Here is a 23646-nt window from a genome sequence, read left to right as displayed (position 1 = left end):
AGTATTTAAAGAGATAGTTATTTTGCCCTGCAGACATAAAAAGAGGGAGAAAATCTTCTTCATCAAAGTGAGGTGACGTGTCTGGATTCCCTGCATTCTTTGCTGCTAGTGGAAATAGAGTGAAGCACCTTTGGAAGGGGATTTAGTCCACAGAAAATCTTGAGTCTGCATAGTGGCAAAATAGCAAAATCTGGTCCACCACGTCTTGTGCAGTGATACTGGGTTGGATATTTCAATAGTAACTAGTCCTGTATTGCAAGAGTTTAACCATAAGTGCCTGCCCTAGTCATTGCACCAGATGTTTATGGTTTGCATTATCAGAGGATGAGTTATAAGAAATGTCATCATTTCAAGTTAAGTGAACAGATAATTAATTTATGACAAGCTTCTTTAGTGGTTTAGATTTTTCCATTCAGATGTGGAATGATTAAACCCAGCTGGCTTTGTTCTCTGTAGGGTCACACCAAGATCAATGCCTTCAACTGGGCTAAGGTTCGAAAGCTGAGCTTCAAGAGGAAACGTTTTCTTATCAAACTACGGCCTGATGTGAACGTAAGTCCTTGTTAGGAGTTGATGAAGTTGACAAAAGGTTATTTGGTAAATTTCTACTCACAGATCACACATAGTTTTTATCACCTCATGAGTATTTTAATTGCTTATGTTCACTGTTGGTACTGTGCACATCAACCTGGTATCTCAGGTGAGCAGTCCTGGCAAAGGACATGTAAACTGAATCAGTCATAATAGAATGCCCCAGAGTCAACTTCTGGTTGCAACTCTGGTACTGTATCATCAGTTCTTAAAGGTATAGCATATAATCAATTTCTTCTCATTAACATTCAAACCACTGCTTAATCTCATCATATTTGTCAATGAAAGGAAGTTTGAGCAATAGCTTTGATACTGACAGGCAGACCAGTGATGTCTCAACATTAGAAGGATAGGGCCTGTTAAGCCTGAAAGCCAGTAAGTTGGGAAGAAACTTTTGGGGTTTGGTTTTTTGTTTGTTCGTTTGTTTGTTTGTTTTTTGTTTTGGTTTTTTTTTTGTGGGGTTTTTTTTTTGTTTGTTTGGTTTGGTTTTTTGGGTTGTTTTTTTTTTTGCATAGCACCTGATTTGTCAATACATTTCTCTAATCTATGTTGCTGACCAGCTTACATTGCAAATGCTATCCCAATTTTCAGAGTTCATTCCAGGACACCCTGGAATTCCTTATGGCCAGTCGAGATTTTTGCAAGTCCTTCTGGAAGATCTGTGTGGAGCATCATGCCTTTTTCAGGCTTTTTGAGGAACCTAAACCAAAGCCTAAACCTGTTCTTTTTTCTAGAGGTTCTTCATTTAGGTTCAGGTAAGACATACATTCTTTCTACCTTTGTTGCCTCTCCATTTCAAAATCACATCCATAATGGTCTAGGATTAAACCTGTTATTTTCAGCTCACCTTTTTTACATTGTAGCTTGCTCCTTCATATTTTCTTTGCATCTTCTCTGCCAGAATAGTGCAAAGAACACTGTAGGGGAAAAAACCTGCATTAATTTTGTAGTAGCTGTTGCAAAGTAGCTTTCTGGAGGTAAGATATAAAGTACATAGGGTCCAGCTGGTTTTGCACAAGAAAATTCACCCATGTCCTAAGCAACACTAGCTAGCAATCTTTGGGGATTCTTTGAATCCTCTGCTCCGAGGATGGGGTCTTTCCTGTGTATCAGAGTAGAGATTGTTGCATGTCCCTGGGATAGACCCATATTTGTGTAGTTAAAAGCAATGGCTTTATGCTCACAAAGGATTTATGTGAGATGATCACCTCTGGACCAGGTATACCTGTGATATTGTTAGACCTGTAGGAAAGCTTTCAATAGTTGGGTTATTGTTCTGTTTTTTTTTTTTTTTTTCATTACACTGGAAGAAGCATTGTTGTAGATATTGCATTGTGTGTGCCAGGGGGAAATCCTTTTATTCATACAGTTCATTTTGTTTGTGAAGCTGATACAAGCTGTACAGCCAGAAATGCTCTTTGCTGAGATGAATGATGGACTCTAGATGCCTTGCATAAGAACACAGTGTATATATAACCATTCTGACTCTCTTCCCACTTTGTTTGCTACCTGCAAAGTAAATCAATTAAGATGGAAGGACCCATGTTGGGTAAACAAACTATAGCTTGTTAAGTTTCTGCCTGAAGTAAATAGAAGACTGTAGGTGCATTCAGTTTACCTCAGGCTTTGGAAAGCAGGTTTTGGCTACATCCTCCACTCACTGTGATCTGTGTTACTACACTCAGTAACCTTTTCCCGGCCCTGAAAGCCTCCAATGAATTGGAAGAATTTGGCTCTCAGTTGAGCATACCTGAGGTGTGGGTTTCCTGTGCTGCTTTCAGTTTGCTTTGGACAATAGATGGTGCTGGGCTTTCTCACTACTTCACACCCTGTAGCAGAAGGGTAGAAAGGGATTTCCAGCCTAAATCTCTGCAGAAAAGGTGTGTTTTATAGTAAGAACCAAGGAATTAAGTAGATCTCGGGGGTTTCATCTTGGTTCCAGGTTTTACTAATGTCAGATAAGGCTGGTATTTGACTAAAAAGGATTCAGGAATATATTAATTCATTACAGGAAAGCTTAACCCCTGCTTCACTTTCCATTGTCGTGACTTCCCAGTAAGGTAGTACCCTATAGGGAACACTAAGCTGAATTTAAGCACTTCTGAAATGGCATCAAAAAGTAGCTCCATAGCAAAAAAAAAAAAAAAAAAAGAGGCAAGTAACCTACAAAATGGCAACAATCTGTGTGTATCTGACCAGGTCCCCTTCTGTATGATCTTAACCTGAGTTTCTGATGATAGTGACAAATACTTTTCTGGTTGCTGTGACTTAATATGCAAGCCAAATACAAGGTTATGATGATCAGGTGATATATTGTGTTAAATACTTTAACTCTGGTTTTCTTCCAGTGGTCGGACTCAGAAGCAAGTTCTTGACTATGTTAAGGAAGGAGGGCACAAAAAAGTGCAGTTTGAAAGGTGAGGAAATAAATTTATTATCCCAATATGTTATAATCCAAGAAAAGTCATGATTTCCAGTTAGTTATAGTCTGAGATCTTGGCACTGGTCCAAGGAAAAAAATTCCTTCTCTGCTGGCTTGACTGTTTATCACATGTGTAATATCACACGGTCCTGCATGTTTTGGCAGAAGTTTCATAACATAGTTCACATAAAATCAGTAGTCTTCAATCTGTTTTTCAGCAGTGAACATCCTACTATCACAGGTAACTTTCTCCCAATTTGATTTGCACCCTCTTTGTTGGGATGTGGTGAATGTGTGGGTACAGACATACTCAGCTCAGAATAAAACTGAAAGTAAGAAAAAGTACAGCCAAGCTCAAGGGAGAGGTCTCCAGGGAAACTGCAACTCTTCTAGCTTGCTAGAGCCAATTCTGTCTGAACTCATCATGCTCATGGGGAGCTGAAAGTAATGGCCAAAGTGCCACAAAGACCATGACAATAGTTCATTGCTTATGATTCATGCTTACCTGATAGACCATTTTTGCTTCAGTGCTTTTCCCTTTTCTTACAGTGGTATGTTTGCAACACATAGCACATTAAAATTTTACAGAAAGGAGGAATGTTAATCTGTTTTGGAGCAAAATTTTATGAAAGCTGTTATTCAAAGGTTTTGTTTTAAAAGCATGTCTCTTGATTCCTGTTTGTAGAAAAAAAACCCTGAAATAGCTCTTTATGTGATTTTCCTTTTATCTCCAGGAAACACAGCAAGATTCATTCCATCAGGAGTCTGACTGCACAGCCTTCAGAACAGCATACAGAGGTGCCAAAACAAGTCAGTGATGTTGATGAAACCCTGGAAATGAAATACTTTTAAACATTTCTTGTTAGATTACCCTCCACTGATTGCTTTTTAAAACCCTAGGAGCATAGTTTTCTGCTTGCTTACCATTTAGCTGGGAAGCTAAGGAGCCCTGGGTGTCATAAGCTTTAGGTTCTGCTGAGTGAAACAGCACTGCTTACAGACAACCAGACAAATATAAATAGTGAGCTTGTCTGAGCTGTACTAATGACCATCTGAAAAATTGCAACCCTCAGTGTTGCTGCTGGGGTCCTTGGTTGTAGCTGGCTATTGCATCTGGAGAAAGTGTAATTACTTTTCTTTGCTGAGAGGTCTTGGTTGCCCATTTCGAGGTGTTAGGTTAGTGTTAACCAGGTATTAACCAGGGAGGAGAACAATTATTTCGTCAGAAAGATTGCACCTCTGGCCTTCTAAGCCATTAGCTCTGGTAGATACCATTTATCTCATGCTGACAGCTGCTATATGCTGGGAGTTCACAAGTCCAAAAGCCCAATAGGGGTGAGGCTGCAGCAGCTGCAAGTTCCCAGGTCCAGCTGGTAGTAAGGCTGAGCATGTATTCACTAGGCACACATGTGAATGCACACATACAGTACATGAACACATAGCCACACATGTAAACGCTGAAAACAGCACTCCCACAACACAGACAGTGCCAGCAGCTTCACCCTCTTCTACTCTTTGGCTCTGGTTTCTCCAGTTACTGGCATCCCAAACACACCAAACATATGGGCTGATGGCTCTCCTGGGACAGCCTTTACAGTAGACAGGTCAGGAAGCTTCATTTTCCTGACTCAGTTGTTGTGGTTTCTCCACTTGCCAGTGTTTTCTTTGCTCATCTGTGTCTGTGGAGATGAACCTTTGATCACATAACCTTATGTTAGGTAGTGCTTAAAATGTCAGGAGCAAGCTGCTAGGTTAATGCAAGAATGCTACCTGAACCTTCACCTTCCATGCATCACTTCCTTTTGATATTCACAGGCTCTCTCCTTTCTGCAAATTTAGGAACTTCAGAGAATTTTGTTATAGATGGAGCCCATTTCAAATAGCTTGTAGCATTTTAATGTTGCTGAGACAAGCTCAGATAGATGGAGCATGGCTGCTGGGCAATTGTGTGCAGAAAAGCCAGCCTATGAGCCAGTGGCAGGTATGTTCCAAGGAGTGAATGCAGGGTACTCAAAAGCCCACACGTGACTTTTTTGGTGTATCTAAGTAGGGTGTGCAGAATTTGTTTTATTTTTTATCTTTTCCTTCAACTTCTCAGAGTTGTGTGCACAGGTTGATGTGGCCAACCTTAGAGCAGTCAGTGGCTGCCTTAGAGCATGGAAACACCTCAAATACCCCTTTTTACATTATCACTGCATTGTCTGCCTTCTCTTCCCTTGTTTGGCCTGTTTTTTTCTGTTCTTCAAGATCAGAAGCCTCTTTTTTTAAAAAATTCTAATCAGTTTTAAGGCTTGGGTTACCTCTTTTCTTTCCAAGAGACTCCTATGTTGCTGCAGATGCGAAATTCTGGTGCATAATTACATGCAGCCTTTTCCCTCTGGCTCCCATCCCTCCCAAACCTCTCCCCTCCCACCCTCCCTCCCCCTTTGTCTTCCCCTTGCCTTCCCTCTATTATCTTTGCAGAGTGCTAGAGCCTATGGAGACAACAATGATGCTGCAGCAGTGCAGAGCTGCCGGCAAGGGAAGGAGTTGAAATCTTCAGCAGAAGACACTGGACAGCACAAGAGCCCTTCCTTGAAGAAGAGTCCAAAGGAAGGCAGAAAGGTGGATGGAGCAGTGGTCTCAACAGTGGAGGAAGAAGAGGAGCCAGCTAAGGATAGGATGCAGCAGAACAGACCTCAATCACAGCAGCCAAGCACAGGTCCAGCTTCCAGGGCTGCTCATGGCAGCAGCACCTCCATTCCTTTCATTGACTGCAGTGATGTAGATAGCGAGTATGATCTCCTCAGAGGACAAATAACCCGGTCATATTCCCAAACAAATGACAATTATGAGGGTGATTTGACCAGTGGTGCCTATATTCACTACAGAGATGAAAATCGCAATAGAACTAGATATAGGGACTCCTCAGCTTCTCTAAAGTCTTCCCAGTATCTCTCTGAAGAGTACCTTGATGATAACACAGCTAATCTCTCCTTCTGCACTGGGGGAAGCCCCAAGATGCCAAGGCATAGCTCTCTGGTTGATGAAATGTTTAGAGGGCCGGGAAGCCGTAGTCCCCTGGCCACTCCATTGCCTCCCAGTAGCAAAGAGTCAAGCCCTAACATAACCCTGAGTAGAACTGGCTCTCAGGGTTATGTCTCAGAAAACGGGCATGACTGCAGGGCGAGGACTGGGGAGGAGGACAGCCACGCCACTAACTGCCATGGGTATTGCAGATATTCTCCAGGTTCTCAACGGCCTCGTGCACAGAAAACCCATAATCTCTGCAATAAGTCAGTTACAGATCCATTTATCTTAAGCCAGATATCCTCAACCCCTGGGCAGGAGTATAGATCAGAGAGATACTGCAAAGGAAGTGGGGTGGCTAAGATGTCTTCTGCAGAAGGCAAAATGATGGCCAATGGTATGCCAGCTGGGGCACAGTCAAAGCAGAGCCCATTGATGCAGTCGCTGCGTGCCAGTGGCATGATGGATCACATGGCTGCAATCCAGATGATGGAGGGCTCCACCAGCAGTGGGACAGAATCCAGTGATTCTGACTCAGAAGTCATTAATCCCTTCACTCACCCCCTGGTGTTTGGAAACCCCGTTGTGTTGAGCTCCTCTCCCATGCCTAGAAATAAGTACTCCTTTGGAAGCCTTCAGCTTGATGAGGAGGTGGAGGAGGATGTGTCTGTTGGCCTCAGTGATGAAGATGGTGTGCAGGTCTTCAGCTGCTAGGCACCAGCATGTATGAGACCAGGGGATACTGTGGTTGCTCGCTGGAGTGGTTGCATCTCCTGGGGCTCATGACAAGTGGCTGGTGATAATTTCAGTGCATGGGCTATTTCAGACATTATTGTTGTACAGGCCAGCCAGAGGGAAAGGATGCTAGAACACAATATTAAGTCTCAGTGATGCTAAACAGTTTGCATCTCCTCTGAAAGGCAGGAAGAGAGGAAAATTATTACTGATTTAGGTACCTCTCTAAGACTTTATACACTCTCCTCTTCTTTGTGTGAAGTCTTGTTTTAGGTATATGTTGTAACTGCTTTGATATTTGACTAGTTATTTTGACAAAACAAACAATCAAATCAAGTAGGTACATTGTGCTCTTTTATATGTTTGTTACAATCTTTTTCTCTCCCATTCAAGGAGAGCAACTTACGAGTGCCTCAACAGAGTTAGGAGGAAAAAAAAAATTGCAGCCAAATGCAGGCAGCTTGATATTCAAGACCAGGACTTGTTGAAATCTTGAAATATGCTGGATTTTTTTTTTCATAGCAAGAATATGTCTGGTCTACTCTTCTTCGTAACTCATTTTATAATCTGATTAACTAAGGGTACAAATCAGTCATGAATAAAATGACAGTATTGTCAAGAAAAATGACAGTATTGTCTTTTTCCTCAGTGGGTTCAAAAGGCTGATTTGGTGATGGAGATTTTGAAACCCCAAACTCTTCCCTGGGCAAGAAAAAGAACAGGATGAAAGATATAATTCAAGTGAAAAAAACTTTGATCAAAACAGCTCTAATGAAGAGTGGTATGAATATTACTTGCAAGGCAATCCTTTCTATCCTTTATCAGTTTAATATATATTGCAAGAAATTTTTTAATTGGTTATACTTTCAGTGAAATTATTATAGAGACATCAGAGTTTTGTGGTGGGTGGTTTGGAGATGATGGCTTTTTTCTTTTTTTCTTTTTTTGCTTTGATCACAAAAAATCTTTATCTGTGCAGGATCCAATTACTCTGTCATAGGCTACTTTTTTAGTAGTGCCACCTCAGAAATCTTTCATTCCCTGACAAGAGAATGATAGGAGTAACTGTGCTCCAAGGTGATTGTCTTCTGTTCTATCCATAGAGTGGATATGGGCAGAAGGACAAATAGAGTAATTCTGTGTATACTTCCTTTTCACAGGCTAGAAGTGTTGAGAATTAAGGTATCCTAATAAAATATGATGTTTCTCCAAGTTAAGTAAGAAAATCCAGATGAAAGGTCCTCTGTATGGAAACTGTTCCACAGTTACTAGAGCTGGGAGACAGGATGTGCTCTTTATAATTGGCCTTATTTTTAACTTTTATATATTTTTATTGTGGAAGAATGAAAATAAATCCCAGAATTTTAACTGATGAACAACAGCATTGACTGAACTGCAGGTCATTCCCATTGATCTGCATCAGTTCGTGCATGCAGCAACGATTAATCCATTCACATAATTACCGATGAAAAAGTTACAGGACTTTGTAAATTTAGACAATATAGAAATTTTCAAGATTGTTTTTACAAAAATTATAAAATAAGAAGTCTTTTTAATTTTTCTAATGCCTTGGTCTATGCACACTTTAACAGAGTTTAATCTGAGTGAAGGATATTTAAAAATATACCTACAGTAGTTAGACATGTGTTGTTATATACTTTACTGTTTTTGAAAGTAAAATATATCTTTGTATAAATATAAGTATCAACTCTCTCATCTCCTTTAAAGTGTTGGTTTTCTTAGAGATTAGATACCTCATTCTTGAACAGGAATGATTTAAAGCATCTCTTCAGATAGTGATATTTTGGGGATAGGGAATACTCTCATTTATTCCTGTAGTTAAAAGCATGAGTCTACAAACAGTGAGATTGATAATTAGGGAGAAGCTTGCTTGTATATGATTATAAAAGAGGATGGTTTGTGTTTTTGGACTTAGAATAGCTGTAAAATAATTGCCTTGAAGTTCACAATATATAAGATGAAATATAAGTAGTTGAAGCTCACATCAGCAAGTAGTGTGAGCATGGGGAATTGGGTGCATGACTCTCCTTTTGATTTATTTTTTATTGCCTGTGCAGCAAAAGTATCAGTAGGTATAAAGTAAAGTAATAGCAGTTTGAACAGATGAATCAATTGCTTCATTAGCCAGTAAAATTAGAGTTCAAGTAATGGATTTTCAACAAAAGGATTTGCAGTCATTTCTGCTACTTAAAAAAAAAGTGAATAGATTTCACATTCAAGTTGGATTTAAGTGAATATAAAATTTTATAAGTAGTGTTTGCTATTTTGCATCCTCTCAGATACTGTTTCCAGGCTTGGTTCTTCTCTCATATGCCTATGAAGATGCTAACTTCATAGCTTTTTGAGTACAGACCCACTGGGTTGCTGGAGTTAGCCTAGTTGCTAATAAAGTATCTCAACAGCTTTTCCCACTTCAATATTATCCTCAAAAATGCAGTATGAGGAGTTTTCTGTCTTCTGACATTTTTTCAGCTTTGAATGTTTAAGTAGTTGTTGTTTTAACACATGGAATTCTTTACTTCTTGTAGAAGTAAAGTTTATAAATTACATAGGAAGTAATTTCATTTAGGATTAATTACTTCTGCAGCATTCTAAGCCAGTGAAGCTCCGTTTAATATCAGCAGACAAGGTTGTAATTAAAGCAGTCTGTGGGCCAAATTCCTCCACCAGACATGTGGTTCATGTCTGAGCCCTTGCCAGGAATGGTGAAGTGAGAAAGGAGTTTTAAACTGACATTTTCAAACAGGATCAGGCCCCTTAGAATTCCCCTGGGAATTTGTTTCTGTGGGACAATGAAAAGGATTTTGCAGAAAAGAACAGAAACCTTTAGGGCAAGACTGCAAATGAGATTAGATGGAAGAATTCTTGTCCTGGCTCACAAAGTGCTTATGGTAAGAGGAGCTTGTCAGTTCTAGTTCATTGTTGCAAACATTTATTAATCTGAATACATTGGACAACAGCAGTGATCTAAGCATAACTTTGTCTCAAATATAGCAGGTAGTTACAGACAGAGTAACTAATTGATTCTCCCACCAATTCCAGTAGATTTTGGAATGTGGCTGATGGTACTTCTGATTCACCGTTCTAAAATTGTTATTGTCAATAATGAACTTTCAGATCCAAACTCACCAAGTGCCCAGATATCCTTAGGCAGTTGGTACAAATGAGGCAGATGAGTCCCAGTGTGACTGAGCAGCTATGTCCAGTGTGAACTGTGTAGTCCTGCATCACCCATCTCCTGTCTTTCCAGAGGATGTGGAAGAAGCCTCTTGTTGGGTTGATGAACTCAACTCTGTCCATGTAGTTGGGTGAATATGGAGGTGAGTTGCAAAAGCAGTTAGGGGTTTGTCCATAATAATGTGCAGATCTAGGTAATCTCTGAATAAAAGACCTTCTGATTCATTCTTTGCTATTCCAACTACTTGACCACAATCAGCCATCCTCTACAATGGCAGTAGAAAGGTCATGTCAGACAATTTTAAGGTTTCTCCTACTCAGCAGCAGCTCAAACTTGTGATGTCCTCTTGGGATCTTCTGGATTTTTTTTTTTTTTTTTAAGGCAGCCTTTCCTAGAATCTAGTTTTCCTCAGTGACCCAGGATATTAAATTTGTCAATAAATAAAGATAGAGAGTGGCAAGTTGTTGTAGAAGCCAAGAACTACATAGGATATTCCAGGTATGGAGTTTTGGATAATTGATACCTGAATGGCCTAGACTGCGCTGTTTTCAGTTTATGTCCATATCCCCAGCAAACATACTCCTTGTGCATGGCAGAGAGGAGTGTTCTCTGAAGATGATTTACCCCAAGTGCTGCCATTTCACCCATGGCTCATAGCCTGCCTAACAGGCACCATCCCACTAACCATTGCACGCTGAATACAAATTATATTTAAAAAAAAAAAACTGAAGAGAAATTCCTGTAGGTGAAAAATGTCAACATGTGACTGAAAGTTTTTAGGTTTGCTGTATTCATGTTTACATTATATGAGCTATACAGAGCTGAGTTATGGGCAGATGAGCATCATGAAAGAATTGCATGTCAATAGTTCGAAAAATCGTATCAGTCTATTAGTTTTCTTCAAGATTAATGGGCATGCAAAACTAGAAAGAATTTTCTCCACAGAGCAGCATTGTTAATGTTGAATGTAACCAGTAGAACCCAGTAAAGAGTGAAAAAACAATGGTTTGTGAATTGGTTCACTAAATGGGGCTAGTATTACTTGACCAGACTGCTTCAGGATCTGTATTTTCTCCCCTGAATATTTGTAGGACAGGTTTTTGGGGTTTCTTTTGCAGTGAGGCTTTTATTAGTTGAAGTAGCTCTGTTCATTCTGAAGCAAGGGCATTCATGCCAGAAGTTCCTGTTCTGACTTCTCTGTCTGTACATGCAAGTACTTGGTGGTGACCAGAGAAAATCAAGTAGAAAATGGGTGAGACAGATCTAAAAGCTGTTTATAGGCCCTCTTTTTCTTCACTAAGAAGCAGAGATGTTTTAAATTCTGTCCTCTTCAGTCCCACAATAAACACACAAATGTAGAGTCTCTGTAATTACTAGAAGTTCCTTCTGGGGAGCTCCAGGAAGACAAGGAAAAGAGAAGAATAAAAAACATCTTAAGCACACAAAAAAATATCTAGCCTTATTTATTTGCAGTTCCCTTTGGCATAATGTGCTTTCCACTCTTTTCCTGAGAGTTTCAAATCCCAGTAGTTTTATAGGGTACTCAGAGAGCAAGAATTATGTTTATCAGTTGAACTGATGAAGCAGACCCAGTTTTGAATTTTGGTAAACCCAGTGATCCAGATCTCATTGGTGTGATTTACATGCAATTAACATGAACTGTGGCTATTTCTGGAACAGTTCTTTAACAGAAAAAAGAATGCCTGACCTATAAATTCTGTCAAAATCCATGTTTGTTTAATGAATCTCATTTGTCTTAATGAGCCATTAGACTGCTGTCAGAGGTAACTTTAGAATTGAATTTTAATTGCTGCAATTTAACTTTTAATGATGAAAAAGAAATTACCAATCCAAGTTTTTCCTGTCTTCTACACGTGTTTGAGGAAGTTGGGTGTCAGGGCCTTGTGCACAGAAATGTGGATCACTGGAGAATCCCTGTCATTCAGCAGTATGGTTGTCACCAGCTGGGAAGAGCAGTGAACGTGAAGGAAAGAGGTTCTCTGTTCAAGCATGTAATAAAGTGAAGTAGGCCAAAATCTCTTTTAGTCTTTCAATAATGCTTTCAATAATGCTTCCCCCTCTCTCTCTCTCTCTCCCCACCCCCCCCCCCCCCAGATAGTGTAGTTTCTTGAGGCAGCTTCTGTATACTTTAGCTTGTCTCTTTCCTCTTCGTTTAGGGGATCAATCCTCTTCTCCATAAAAAAATAAGAGAAGCCGTAAATATATGAGGGAAATTGAATCTTCTGGAACAATTTTTAATATGTAGGCCTTTCTTTTGTTAGCTGCTGTCGGACACAAGTGGTAGGAGAGGAGTCCTTTTCTCAGAAATCCAGCTGCTTGTAGGTGTCTCCTTGGTGGTGATGGTTGTGGGTCTTCTGATGTTAAGTGGCAGATGCACAGTGTTAACATCATGAGAACCCAAGGCTCAGACTGGCGTGTAACTTTTCGCAAATGTGAGTAGCGGTGGACTCTGGTTTCAGTCAAGCTACATTAGGAAAAAAATTTGCCCATACTGTCAGATTCTAGAAAGGAAGGAAATTTAAATCCTAGGAAACTGACATCAGCAAAATCTTTCCTCTTCTCTTTCTGTAGTTTCTGTAGTTACTGAAGTATGCCTAGACAAAGGCACATATCTTAGTTACTTATTTGTAAGGGAAATAATTCTTGTGCAACATGTGCATCCTGAGTAAAGGTATCTTCTGTGTTCCTCCCTATGGTTAGGCTCTGTGGTGCCATTGATAAATACAGAATTTCTACCTAAAAATCAAAGGCATCATATGAGCAAAAATCCTACTTTGGGTGACATGTAGCAGTTTTACAGAGTGTTTTGTCTTTTGTTCTAATTCTGTGTTCTATAAAGAGCATGTAGAATACGTTTGGTTTATGTTGTTTGTTATTGAAACAGTGAGCACTTTCTTTTAAATGTTATGAGATCTGGAAATCCTTTGTGCCTGGCTGAGCAATGTATTCACAGGCATGTTTTTGACAAATATGTGTGTAAATAATGGTAGTGCTATTAGAGTAAAGGGAGTAAAGACCTTAGGATCATAAATCTGCATGACATAATGGTAAATAGTTTGCTCAAGAATGGTTAGAGTTTTAAGATTGTAATTTTCGTTGATGATTTTTTGTAAAGTTTTGGCCCCTAAGAACCATAAAAATCTACAGTTCACACTGATAAAAATCAAGTCTAAAGGCAGTAATGATACAGCTGTCACTGACTGAGCATGGAAGGTTGAAGGAAAATGAATGTTTTCTGATTCAAGAGCTTTCAAGCTTGTTAAAATTAGATTAGATGCTTTCTTTAAAATGCTGCAAATCTGGTTTTGAGAAGTGCACAGGCTTTTGCCTTTGATGGTTTTCAGCAAGATCAGAGGTAGTTCTTTCTGTTTAGTTCAGGGAATGTTAGAGCTCATGCCTGTTGCTTTTCCATGAGGCACTTAAAAATATTTGATGAGCTGAATCCCTTTTCCTGCTAAGAAAATCACCTGGGCCCACTAACAAAAGTACGTAAGCTTGGCAGTGTTCACTTACCCAGCCCTTTCCTGATTTCTGTGTGTGCACATGCATAGATTTTTTTAAAAATAAATCTCAGTAGTAAAAATTATTTTTAAAGATTGGCAATGCTGGGGACTTCATTCTCATTTTTGTCATTTGTTTAATGCCTTTTAAAGAGAAACATTTTTTGTTTCATTGTATGCACTGTTTTGTCAGCATGTACCTCTCTGGGAGAAAAAGCCTTTTCAATGTTCTGTCTATCCTCAAAGCATGGTATATCTTCTGTTCCTTGCATTGTTTCGAGCACTGTCTCAATGTCCTTTTACTGCAGAAATGCCTATTTTGTATTTGGATTACCCGATTCCTCCTGTTACAGTGATCCTGCCTCACAGAGCACTCCTTTCCTCAGAATTAATGAAAACCCTCGCCAGGTTGTGACTCTCAGGTTGAGAAACCACACCATGTTGAGGAGCAAAAGAGAAGAGGGAAGCAAGGGGAGAAGGTCTCTTTTCCAGGGCATTTGGGCTTCATTGAGCACAATCAGATTTCCCTTCATTTCCTAATGAAGGCTGCACCCAGCAATCCAGGCTGTGTGCTGTGCTCGTAAGCAGGATCACTGCAGTCCTGGGGAGGTGTCTTGGTGGAATGGACAGTATCTGTGGCATTAGCTTACATGGGGGCTTGAAGGTTTCCAATTCTATTGTGTCGTGTTGGTTTAAAGGCAAACAAAAGGAAACTAACCCTAACCCTGGGTACAACAGGAAAACCTTCTATAGGTCGCTCTATTTCTGTCTGGAGAGATCAAGGCTAGACAAAGGACTGATGCCCAGTGACCTTGCATTCTCCCCAGACTGTAATGCTCACTCTTTGTTCTTAAGATGGGAGTAGACCCTGATGTAGGCCAACAGCAGTTACTGTCTGATTTCACACTCACCGCTGTCTAATACTGCAGTACACCAATGAAGCATGGACCTTTACCAGCTGGAGAGGTTGCTGGCTACTTAACCAACACCAAGCTTGATGAGACTATAAGCATGTCAAGCCATTTAACTGTGTATGCATGGAATTAATTTTTTTATTATTATTTTTAGTTTCACCTGTATCTGAAGGCTTTTACTCATTCTAACTGGTATTTTGCTGTAAAACTGTCACTGGTTTAATTGTTCTGTCCAATTGCTGGCTGATGCTTTGTCCTAAATACGAGGAAATTGTTTCCTTGAGAAGGTGCACCTTTTCCCAAATTCTGCTCATGGCTGTGGGTGTGCATTTTGCAGCTGTGAAGTCAAAGTGAACCTTTCTTCCTCTCAAGCTCCTCTTCAAGCCAGGCAGAGTTAGTGGTTATGTGTGACATTGGATTTCTTCACGAGTTTGCTTTTAATTCTGTTCCTCCTCAAAATCTTTGGTACTGCATTCAGGGATGTTTGTACATTAATTTACAGCTTATTTATTAATTAGTTGTGTAACTACTTTTCAAACTAACAATCTGTATCCACTGCTTCAGCTTGATTCATGTAATGGGGAAGAGAAGTGCAGCTTGATGAACTGGTTCCCCTCAAGCTTTTGTGGAAGTCAGTGGGATTTTTTTCTTACATTGAGGGAGAGCAGAGCAGAATCTCCATCCCATAACTCCTCAGCAGCATGGCTGTGCCTGATTCACAGCTGGGGAGAGAAGGGGTGGACACCATTATTAAACTCTTCTTCAGTCTATGGTACTTTAGTGATTGGTGAAGTGCATATGAAAACTCCGTCTGCTTCATTTGGTGCTATCTCTCCCCCATGCCATTTTGTATCTTCTCTGACCAAAACATTTAGATGCACATTAGAGCTATGCAACCACTGTGAAAATGGAAAATTAAGCTAGACTGTGTGGCCACAGCAGTGGCAGCTCTGTCAGATACTTTGTTATTAAAGAGCCTTTGTAAGTGATATGCTCAGTAATGCCAAGGAGGAAGGGGAAACAACTTGGGTTTCATCTGCCAGACTGGAGTTTAGAAAACACTGATCTGACATTAAAGTTGAGTAACTGGGATATGGATGTCACAAGCCTCCCCTGACTGCAGAGCAGGCCATGGAGAAGGAGTAGGGAGAATAAGTCCTGCAACATTCCAGGTATTGAGAAAGGTGCTTTTCTGGCTCTTAATATGTTTTTAATTTCTAATAATAACAGTTACAACCTTGAGAACAATAAAATTCTCAAGAGTTGACTTGATGAGATCTTAAGTGGTACATTAAGTTTTCCAGCAGAATTTTAGTCACCTTTAATAATGGTGGATGTTTTCTCTCACTTTCCATAATTGAGTCATTATCACTTCTTGGTACTCCACAGAAAAGGAGCATTCCCATGGGCATCTTAACACTGCTGTACTCTTCCTCTCTGTTAAAAAACTCTGTGTATGAATGGGAACTGTTCCTTTTGAAGCAGATGCAGAACAGTAAATGACTGATTTTATTATTTTGTAGTTTCAGGAGAAAATGAATGAAGGAGGAGTATCTTCAGGATACACAGAGTTCCATTTGTCTCCCTCACAAAGAGGGGAGCTCCCCTGTGTTAGATTAGTTTCTAACCAGGGATTTCATGTCGGTCTCATGCTGCCTATGTAGTCAACAAAGAGGCAGCAGGCAGTTCAGGCCACCTATGATGTGAATTGACCTCTGGGAGATACTTCCTTCATCATGTGGAAAGTACTGATTTTAACTGTTTTTCCTTTGATATGAGCCATGTCTAGAGCAGTATCACTCAGCCTAACACTCCATAGGCACCACCCTCAGCCCCAGTGGGTTCACAGCTTTGTGTGGCAGGAGCCAAGAGTATCACAGGTACAATGAGTGGGATGGATTGGTCTGGTGGCCGAGGGCAGAGCCCGGCCTGCCCCTCTCTGGCAGGGCACCCACAGCTTGCCAGCACTCCATGCCTTCCTACCCCCAAACTCCAGCAAGCAACCAATGTGTATTTTGACAAAGGTGTAGCTATTAAGTATTTGATTCTAGCTGCTGGCTTCTTTTGTGTAGCACATGGAATACGTATGTTGGTGGGGAGCGATTTGAGACACGTGTAAAGCTAGGAGGATAACCTATACTTTCATGTCCTGTGGCCATGTAAAATGCCATTGTCATTTCATAGATTTTTTTCCCCCAAGTTAGATTTCAATCAAGTTTTGCTTCTTTTGTTACCTTATCTACTGCAGCACTTCTGTCTGGTGTCGGTGGAACAAAGAACCTCTCCAGGTATTTTGGCATTGATGGTAAACTCTGGCATGCCATGGTAAAGTGCATTCTCATTATTTGCCACTGTCATCAACCAGTGGTGGTTTTTCTTCTTAAACCCATACTTAGAAAATAATTGAAGCACATGCATAATGATTCCTACCCACTCCTCCAAGGATGTAATTTTAGTATATACTTAAATAATCCTCAGATAAACATTCTTTTGGGCTTTCTCTTCGTTTGTATGTATACAGCCGACTCCATTAAATTTGAAAGATGGCCCAATTCTGAATCTAAATAAAAATCACTTGAAGTACAAGCAAAGGCAATTCCATGTTTCCAGCTGCAAACCATTTAGGCCTCTAGTGTGCAGTAGCATTTGCTGTCTGGCAAATGACATGCTAATAATTGCCTGTCAGTCCATGAATCCTTGAGGGTGAATTGTAGGGGATTTCAGTACCTTGTAAATAGGATTGGTCTTCTCCTTTCTGCTTCTGTTTATATTCTGCAGTATGTAGTTGATGAATAGAGCCTGTATGAATATACTCTTCTGTGGCAGGAGATCAGATTAAACCCTTGGTTAATTCAGGTTATTTATTCCTCACCTCTTTGAAAAAGAGAAAGTCACTTTGCAGCGCTGCCATGACCCATCAGCATGACATGTGTCCTGATTGATTGGTAATGGGGGAGGGAAGAACCTCCATTTTTGTTTCTTCATGGCTTACTGACTTTTTCACACCAAAACAAACTTGTTTCCCACATTTCCCAGAGCACCATGTAGTGTGTTGGTATCTGTGGCTGTGTTGGCTGTAATTAAGCCCCAGAATGTACTAATATTAGGACATTTTGAGGTCCTTTCATAATGCAGCCACTTTCTTATAGCTAGTTTCAATTTTCACTTGTTCAGTATACTGGCAGGTGGGGTCTGACTGAGCTCTTGTTTGTAGGTGGTGATGGTGGTTGGATTTGGTCACTGCTCCTGCCCACATTGGTACCAAAGGGGAGGATGCAGCATTTCAGCTTGCTGCAAAATAACTTTGAGAATGTCAGTGATGCATTGACATGCAAAATCTTTTATCAGTCGGGTGTATACACAGTGCTGTGAGCCACCAGGCACATTTTTTGTGATACTTTCCATAATGCTTTTCCCAGGTTAATGTCTTCCAACTGTAAGATAGGGCATCTTTCTAATTCATTGTCCTTTTGATATTTTGTAGTTTGAAATACTTGAGTTGTACTGATAAAAGTTACAGTACATCAGAGCTTAGATTTAGGATATAGAGAGGTAGATAGATATGTCAATATATCTATATCTATCTATCACAGATAGGTGCTATTTAACTCCTAGACTACAATGCTGTGAACTTCTCACAGAGGTGCAAATCATTTATTCGCTGTCATATGACAGGCATAGTGCCAGAATTTCTTTGTTTCCACGTTTGAGATGATATCACTTTTCTTATGTCTTTTGTAATGTAGTTAAGTACTTTTAACCTTACAACCTTGCTATTAATCTGTTTCACTATTTCTCAATGATGAATTCCATTTCTTTGGAAAATACTGTATACAGTTGTGTGCTAGTGTCAATAAAATTGACATTTGTGTAATAAGCTGTGGCATTTTCTCAAATTTCACTGAACATTGATTTAGTGTGAAACTGTTGGTAAATCCTTTCTAGCTGTAATAATACAGACCTTTATTTCAGACAAATACTGCTTTGACTTTGATTTTTAATAGGCTACATAACTGTCATGATTACGTAAACTGATAACTGTGCTGTTTTTTCCTTCTCTTTTCAAAGGAATGATTTATAAACGTGAACTGGTTTGGAACTGGAAAACATTCATGTTCTAGCAATAAAGCTTGAGTACTTCCAGAAAATAAATAAGTTCTACTACTGGCCTAATTATATTTCTTTTATATTATATTTACTGGAGTATCTCAGCTGTGGTTTTCTAGCAACAGGAACATTTACCTATCATAATTTAGGGAGGACATAATCACATGATAGTAAATTGTATTTGACCCTGATTATATATGGCGATGTATGTGTTTTACATTTCATCTTAGACAGCCTGTTAGCTGTGGTAGTCGAGAGCTTGTCACATTTTTTTTTTGTTGGATTTTAATGTATGATGCCAAAATGGCACAGACTGTAAATGTTCTTCCACATGACAGATTCTTCTTCTAAAACAGGTTTAGATTGTCAGATGTATGGAGGAGGGGATAACTGGGAGAAGACTGGGCATTTTTGGCAAACTTTCTTTCTGTGCAGTCATTAATCTGGCTGCCTTCCAGAAGACAAAATGCTAATTTCAGTAATTTAATCTAGCGTATATGAATCCATGGAAGTGTAATTAATTGTCTAATTCTTTAATATTTTTAATCCAAAATGAAATGGGATGTTATATCTGTGAAAATCTGAAATTGTCATGCTTTGTGCATTAAAAGTATTGCTTTTCTTATGTAAATGTAATGCTAGCATTTCCATCCCAAACAATCAGAGGAGCATGGAAAGACTTACAAGGTATAATATGCATACTCGTGTTGTGTGTAGAAATTGGGGAACTAGTAGTTTTCTCCCTTCCTGTTAGATCTGACTGATCTTAGCAGCAACACTTCTGTAGATAGTCATCCTTTTTCTCTAGACCTCAACTAGATAAATTTGTACTAACTTGTCCTGTAGTTCCCTATGAAGTACTGATTTGAGTGTTTGAAGTTCTACTTTGCTGGAAAGAATGGCACTCCTGGAACAATTACTGTATTGTAGTACTTATTCTCTTCTATAGAGTGGATTAAAATGATGAAATGTTTTATATTAAGTCACTGTTTAGGATCATAGAATGGCCTGGGTTGGAAGGGATCTTAAAGACCTGATAGTTCCAACCCCCCTGCCTCAGGCAGGAGCACCTTTCACTAGACCAGGTTCTTCAGAGCTTCATCCAGCCTGGTCTTGAGCACTGCCACGGATGGGACAGCCACAGCTTCCCTGAGCAAGCTGTTCTAGTGCCTCACCCCTCCCATGGTAAAGAACTGCAGCTCAGTCATCTGTGCCTTGATTCCTTCCCTTCAGAGACAGTAATTTCAGCCAGGTTTATCAGCTGAAAGACACTTAACCAGTCCCATGGTGAAAGCAAGTGGATGCAGTTCCTCTGACTTCAGGGCCATTTGGGCTAGTTTGAGGACCCTGATGGCTATGTCTTGTAGCATAATTTCACATGCTGCAATTTAAGATTGTAACTCCTTGTGGTACTTTCTTGAGAAAGCTTGTCCTAACTGATTTCTCTTTTATCATTTTTCTTAGCAGGTTCTCTGACTGGCAGCCCTCACCTTTCAGAGCTTTCCATCAATTCCCAAGGAGGACCATCAGTGGCAAATATGACTTTATCTCCAAACTTGAGCCCTGATGCCAAGCAGTCATCTCCCTTGGTCAGCCCTTTGCTGAATGACCCGTCATGCATCAGGGCTGATGATGAGGAAGAGGTCAAAAGAAAAGTAAGGCAAATGAAGTTGGCCTTGTCTCTCTTCTCTCTGATGTGTTGTGATAAATCTGGGTCATTCCTGTTGGTTGCAACCTCAGGAGCTTGTTTGGATGGGATCACCTATAAATCTTAATGAGTGGAGTTTGGTAGTTTGTTGTAACAAAACAGTCAGCTCCATTGTCTTACTGGAGAGAAAATTTCCAGGTGACAGAATGAGGAGGAACAGTGTTGAGCCTGTGTGGGAGTATCTAACCCAGGTTCTCCAGTCTGTCTCTGCTGGGAGCACCACTGGGAGCATCTGGTTGTGGGAGTAGAAAATGCTCTCTTTGAGCCACAACTTGCAGCATTCAGCTGGGAGTGTTTGGCTCAGACCCATCATTGCAGCAAAACCATAAGGGAGCATGTCATCCAAAACTGATTTCTGAAGATAAAGTGTTTGCCTGAGCCAGGGAGTTCTGGGTGCCTGCTGGCTCATCCTTCCTCTGCTGCTGGGTGAGAGGGGCTTCCTTTTGTGGCTGGTCTTTTCTCCTTATCTTAGAGCATCTCAGGAGGGAGAAAGAAACTCTGGTGGCTTTGCTGGGAAGTGGGAGTTTGCGTAAGGAAGATGTCTTTCCCCACTCTGCATAGTTAGCAAGATGCGTGAAAGAAATTTGAGAAGAAGAAAATCCGAGGATCTGTTAATAGAGTCAGGACTCTCTGTGCCAGTCCAAGACAGAGCAGCCAGTGACTGTGTGCACCAGCTGATGGTGGTTCCTGTGGGGGTGCATTCTGACTGGAAAATGCCCACACAGACTCCCTTTGCAGGGCATTCACAGTGTTTGCACTGCATCATTTGTCTTCAGGGAGGAAACGAAGGAAAAATATCTGTGGTTGTTTTTTTTTCCTTAATTTTTGCTTCCTGAGCAACACAGAGGAAGATCAGCTGGGTTCCTTTGGCTCTTCAGAATTAAGAAATTTTTGATCTGTAACCTAATCTAAAATCTATTAGGTTGTCCAGCCAAGAAAAACTTACAGGTTTGAATTTTTTTGGAGGTATTTTTCCCGTGGATTACCATTCTGATGACAAAACTTACAATAATCAGACACAATTTTTTGTCATTTTGTCTAATTTAACACTTGGTTTAAATGGTCATTTAGCCTGCAAAGGATTTCTTCATGAACTTCACATGTCCTGCTCTAGAAACAAACTGAAAGAAACATCAGCACCCCAAAGCAGTAGAAATTGTCTTGGCAGAAAAAGAAGTCTCTCAAAAACCCAGAGAAAGTTCTTGTTCTCTTGTGTTTGCAAGGAAGGGTTGCTTTTAGGGCTTCAGGGCTTAGGAACATTCAAGGATGAGTCACAGCATAACCACAAGCAAGGGTCACTGGTTTGTAACTCTCTTTGTGATTTATTATCTACAGTTTCTTTCTCCATAAAAGCAGAGGAAAACTTAATGTGCTTGCATTTTACAGAGGTTCCCAACTGAGAAAGCTTACTTCATTGCTAAAGAAGTGGCGACCACAGAGCGAACGTACCTGAAGGACCTTGAAGTCATCACATCGGTATGTTTACTTGAGCCTTACTCACAGAACACGTGAAGCTCTGGGCAGGGGTGGTATTTCATCTGCTCCATTTAACATCCTCGCTGCTCTGTTTTTATATTCTGCTTTTACATTCTGCACTGTAGTTATTCTGTGCGGTGCACGGCAGTTCTCCTCCAGGGAGGAAGTAACACAAGAATCAGAGAGTAGAGGTTTGCTCTGTGGTTAGTAACATGCACTAAGAAACTGTATCAGGTTGAGGAACTTGGGACACACTTCAGTTATATTTTCTTGCTCTCATGCTTTGTGGTTATAATTACTAAAAGTGCCTGTGGGTTTTCAATGACTTCTCTTAAAACTAAAGTAGCTCCTTAGGGGCACATATAAATGTTGTCTACTGTATTAAGTGCTCTCCATTTAACATGAAACATTGCAGAGTACCTATTTGAATGATTCTGATTTTTTCAGAAAGTGAAACTGTGTGTTAAATGAGGCATTCATCTGTAGCATCTGATCAGAGTGTGATTGTTAAAGTCACCAAGGCAAATAGCTGCCATCTTTGCACACACAGCAACAGTCTTGTTTCACTTCAGAGAATAATGTATGCAAGAGCTGGTCTGAAACAACCATTTTTCTGTGAAATGGCACTGGGGGATCCAAACCCCTTCATGGCATTTTGGCCAGCTCCAGACACCTCAGCTCTTAAATCACCCAGTGAGGTGCATTGCCCACTCCTGTGTTGAGTGTTGTGGTAAGGAGGACATGCTTCAGGGGGAGAGTGTTGGGACCAGCTGGGAACCAGGGACACACTTTCTGAAACTGAGCTTCTTCTCTGTTCCAGGACCCCACGTGACAGATGCAGCTGATCAGACCCCAGCTTAGACAGAGCCAATATAGCATGGTTTTTACAGGCAGCAGGGTAGCTGTGGCCCCACTGCTACTTACCCTTGCTTTTTGGGAAGCTGGCCTGCTGAAAGAAGAGGCCAGGTTCTCTGGGACAGTTCTGCAGTCATTGCTGTAGTCTCAACAGCAGATACGGTTTTTTCATCTAGTATTTCACCCAGTGGCAGCAGAAACAAAAAGTTTTAGCTCTTCAGAGCTAAAGCCCATTTTCCATCCCATCCTTCACTCTTATAGTAGGCAAATTTGAATTTGCTGGATCACCATGAGGGATGGGCCTGATGGTTAGCATACAGTTGTATCAGCTGTGCTCCACAAATGACTGGCCCAAGAGGCCACTGAGAGTGATCAAGTAGCCAACATAGTTGTAAAAAGGGCAACTGCTGTACATGAATTTTGAGACTTGGTAGATGAGCTTCAACTTCAGTTGTGCTTGGTGCTGAGATAAAGCAGGGGGGAGGGAAGCTTGGGAGGGATCTCTTTTTTATCCCAGCTCTGGCTCAGCTCCAGCTGATGCAGTGTCAAGCAAGACTGCTCTGACAGTCTTCTATGGTCCCAACAGCCTTCTAGGCACTGCTGGAAGTCAGCCACAGATAGCTGGAGCCCCTCAGGGCAGTAAAGAGTGAGCAGTGTTATCCTGTTGAAGATAACAGGCATTACTACCTTGGCACACTCCCTAGTCCTATGGTTTTATGTCACCCATAGTCTGTTAGGGTGAAATAAAGAGAATATGGAGCAAGACTGAAGAGAAGCCTGTTTCAGCCTTTATGGTGCCTGTCACTGCCACTCCAGTTTTGTGATAGAAGTGTCTTCCACTTGCTCACTTAGCAAAGTGATGTCCTCTGTGTGCACACAACAACATGGGCGTGGGTGCTTACTGAACCAACTCCTGCCAAAGGCATTTCAGATGGAACTTGGCAAAAAAAAAAAAATGCAGAGCATATTTTTTGCTTTTACTGAATTGTTTACAAGTATTGTAATTCTCTTTCTCTTGCACCTGCAGCGTTTGCAAATTCAGTTTGTGTTGACTAACCAGTTTGGGTTTGAAAAGAATTTTCAAGATTTGATCCGTGATGGCAAAAGGG

At 40.5% G+C, this 23646-nt stretch overlaps 1 protein-coding gene across 7 annotated transcripts in view; it reads left to right on the top strand.

The window, feature by feature from the left end:
• The window catches only part of FARP1 (FERM, ARH/RhoGEF and pleckstrin domain protein 1), a 200855-nt gene that overhangs the window by 149106 nt on the left and 28103 nt on the right, over positions 1 to 23646 (top strand). For 4 of the 7 annotated variants that reach the window (XM_053931736.1, XM_053931746.1, XM_053931756.1 and 1 more), the window contains exons 9-15: positions 457 to 552; positions 1183 to 1346; positions 2940 to 3008; positions 3748 to 3823; positions 5477 to 5714; positions 19963 to 20153; positions 21593 to 21682. In XM_053931736.1, the coding sequence (XP_053787711.1) occupies positions 457 to 552; positions 1183 to 1346; positions 2940 to 3008; positions 3748 to 3823; positions 5477 to 5714; positions 19963 to 20153; positions 21593 to 21682 (924 nt within the window). The remainder of the gene's footprint in view (positions 1 to 456; positions 553 to 1182; positions 1347 to 2939; positions 3009 to 3747; positions 3824 to 5476; positions 5715 to 19962; positions 20154 to 21592; positions 21683 to 23646) is intronic. The other 3 variants (XM_053931779.1, XM_053931770.1, XM_053931763.1) reach the window with 3 other exon arrangements.

This window comes from Vidua chalybeata, chromosome 2, assembly GCF_026979565.1.
Source record: "Vidua chalybeata isolate OUT-0048 chromosome 2, bVidCha1 merged haplotype, whole genome shotgun sequence".
Taxonomy (NCBI): Eukaryota; Metazoa; Chordata; class Aves; order Passeriformes; family Viduidae; genus Vidua; species Vidua chalybeata.
Note: the sequence above shows the minus strand (reverse complement) of the source record. Positions and strands in the feature narration are given on the sequence as shown.